Source organism: Haplochromis burtoni, unplaced genomic scaffold, assembly GCF_018398535.1.
Source record: "Haplochromis burtoni strain Fernald_Lab_line unplaced genomic scaffold, NCSU_Asbu1 Contig_4087, whole genome shotgun sequence".
Classification (NCBI taxonomy): Eukaryota; Metazoa; Chordata; class Actinopteri; order Cichliformes; family Cichlidae; genus Haplochromis; species Haplochromis burtoni.
Window position 1 is genome coordinate 2,773 of NW_024586448.1, and position 1,950 is coordinate 4,722.

At 41.4% G+C, this 1,950-nt stretch overlaps 1 protein-coding gene across 1 annotated transcript; it reads left to right on the top strand.

Annotated features, from left to right (window-relative positions):
• Nucleotides 1-424: 424 nt before the first annotated feature.
• LOC121813968 (piggyBac transposable element-derived protein 4-like) lies at nucleotides 425-1,306 on the top strand (the record flags this gene model as incomplete). Its single annotated transcript, XM_042217961.1, is given in 1 exon segment — nucleotides 425-1,306. A coding segment is annotated over 1 exon segment (350 nt), but the record flags the coding sequence as incomplete, so codon positions are not given.
• Between the last annotated feature and the right edge of the window lie 644 nt (nucleotides 1,307-1,950).

Below are 1,950 nucleotides of genomic sequence, written 5' to 3' on the forward strand. Positions count from 1 at the left end.
AATTATGTGAGAATGCTGTTCATAGATTACAGCTCAGCTTTCAACACCATAGTGCCCCACACCCTCTCGGGTAAGCTCCAAGATCTGGGATTTAGTACATCTTTGTGCAGGTGGATTTATAGCTTCCTGACCGCGAGGCCACAGTCAGTGAGAATAGGGGATGTGTACTCCCATAGTATGTGCCTTTGTGTGTGTGTGTGCGCCTTTGTGTGTGTGCGCGCCTGCTCCTCTGTGTGTTTGATGCGTTTTTACTAACTCCTGCTGTGTTTATATTGTTTGTTTGTGTGTGTGCATCTTTGTGTTTTGATTGTGTTCTTACTAACTCACGTCGTGTGTCTTTATATAATGTGTGTATATATATATATATATATATATATATTGTGTGTGTGTTTTGAGGTGTTCCTGCTAACTTATATCGTTGTTGTTTTTTATCATTTTCTGGACATTGCTGTTGTGAATGCCTTCCTGCTTCACAAGAGCATCACAAAGGGTAAAGGAGAGGTACCCATGCACCAAAAGGCTTTTCGGGAGACACTTATTGAGGAGCTGGCAGTGGCAGCTGGCAGCCTTGCTCCATCGCCCGCACCATCACCCTCTCCAAACAGAGCACATCACAAGCCTGTGCATATCAGTGGACACAGCACCACAGGTCGTCTGAGGTGCAGACACTGCCAGGCAAAGACACCAGTAAAGTGCTCCTCCTGTGATGTGCCTTTGTGCTTTTTGCCAAGTCGAGATTGTTATAAAGACTGGCATGATGCCAATGATCTCTAAAAAATATAATTGTAAAAATACATTTGTGTGAAAAACTATATATATATTTATACACCCACAGATGCATATACATAATGTGTATATATAGTGAGTTTTAATGCCATAATAATTTTTTTTCCCTTTACATTTGTTTCGAAATTGAAAAAAAAACACTGTATAATGTTTATGCTCCTGTAATTTTGTAAAGTATTGACAATAAATCTGGATGTAAGAATAGCTCTGAGTGTAACCTTTAATTAGAGACCAAAATTAGGACTGTACATAAAAGCATTCAAGAATTACAGCCTTTTATGTGTTGATTGTTACAAAGGGCCATTTGGAGTCTCCAAGTGGCCTTTTTTGGGTAGCGCCTATACATAGACCTAAATAAACTTGCATAGAACACTCATTTTCTAAGATATTGTTATCAAATTTGAATTGTGGCTTGGTAAGGCTTCATGCTTTGATCCTGTTGTGTTTTCCAGCTAATACCTCACAAGGTAGGCATCTGCATGCATTCCTTACAAAAAAAAACTTGGGCGGATTTTTTTTTCTCTCTTTTTTAGTGTGTTCAAAGTTCTATTACTCAATAGCAGTATGACATAAAGTGATTCTGACACCTCAGGAACAAACTACAGATTGTCTCCTTTCAAAAGAGACCAAAACCATGCATATACTCCAAATGGTTCAAGAGCAGCATGCAATTTATTTTGGATATGCCTTTTTCACAAATTTTAGGCAAAATTTGTAGGACTGCTAAGGGGTTAGACGCCTCAGGTGATAGAGGCCTGTCTGCCTTTACTAATGAGGAAGTCCGTATGTGTACTCCAAGTAAGGTCCTCGTTGATGTGGACACCGAGGTATTTGAAGTTGGAGACTCTCTCCACAGGGGTTCCATTGATCTGAATTGGGGTGTGAGTTTTCTCACCTCTCTGTTTTCTAAAGTCAATCACCATCTCCTTTGTTTTACTGATGTTCATGGAGAGGTGATTTGCCTCACACCACTTTGCTAGTCCATCCACCTCACTCTGGTAGGCCCTCTCGTCGTTCCCAGAGATGAGTCCCACCACCACTGTGTCGTCAGCAAACTTCACAATGGAATTAGTGGGGTGTCTGGCCGTGCAGTCCGCGGTGTAGAGGGAGTAGAGAAGGGGGCTCAGTACACATCCCTGGGGGCCCCTATGTTCAATGAGAGTG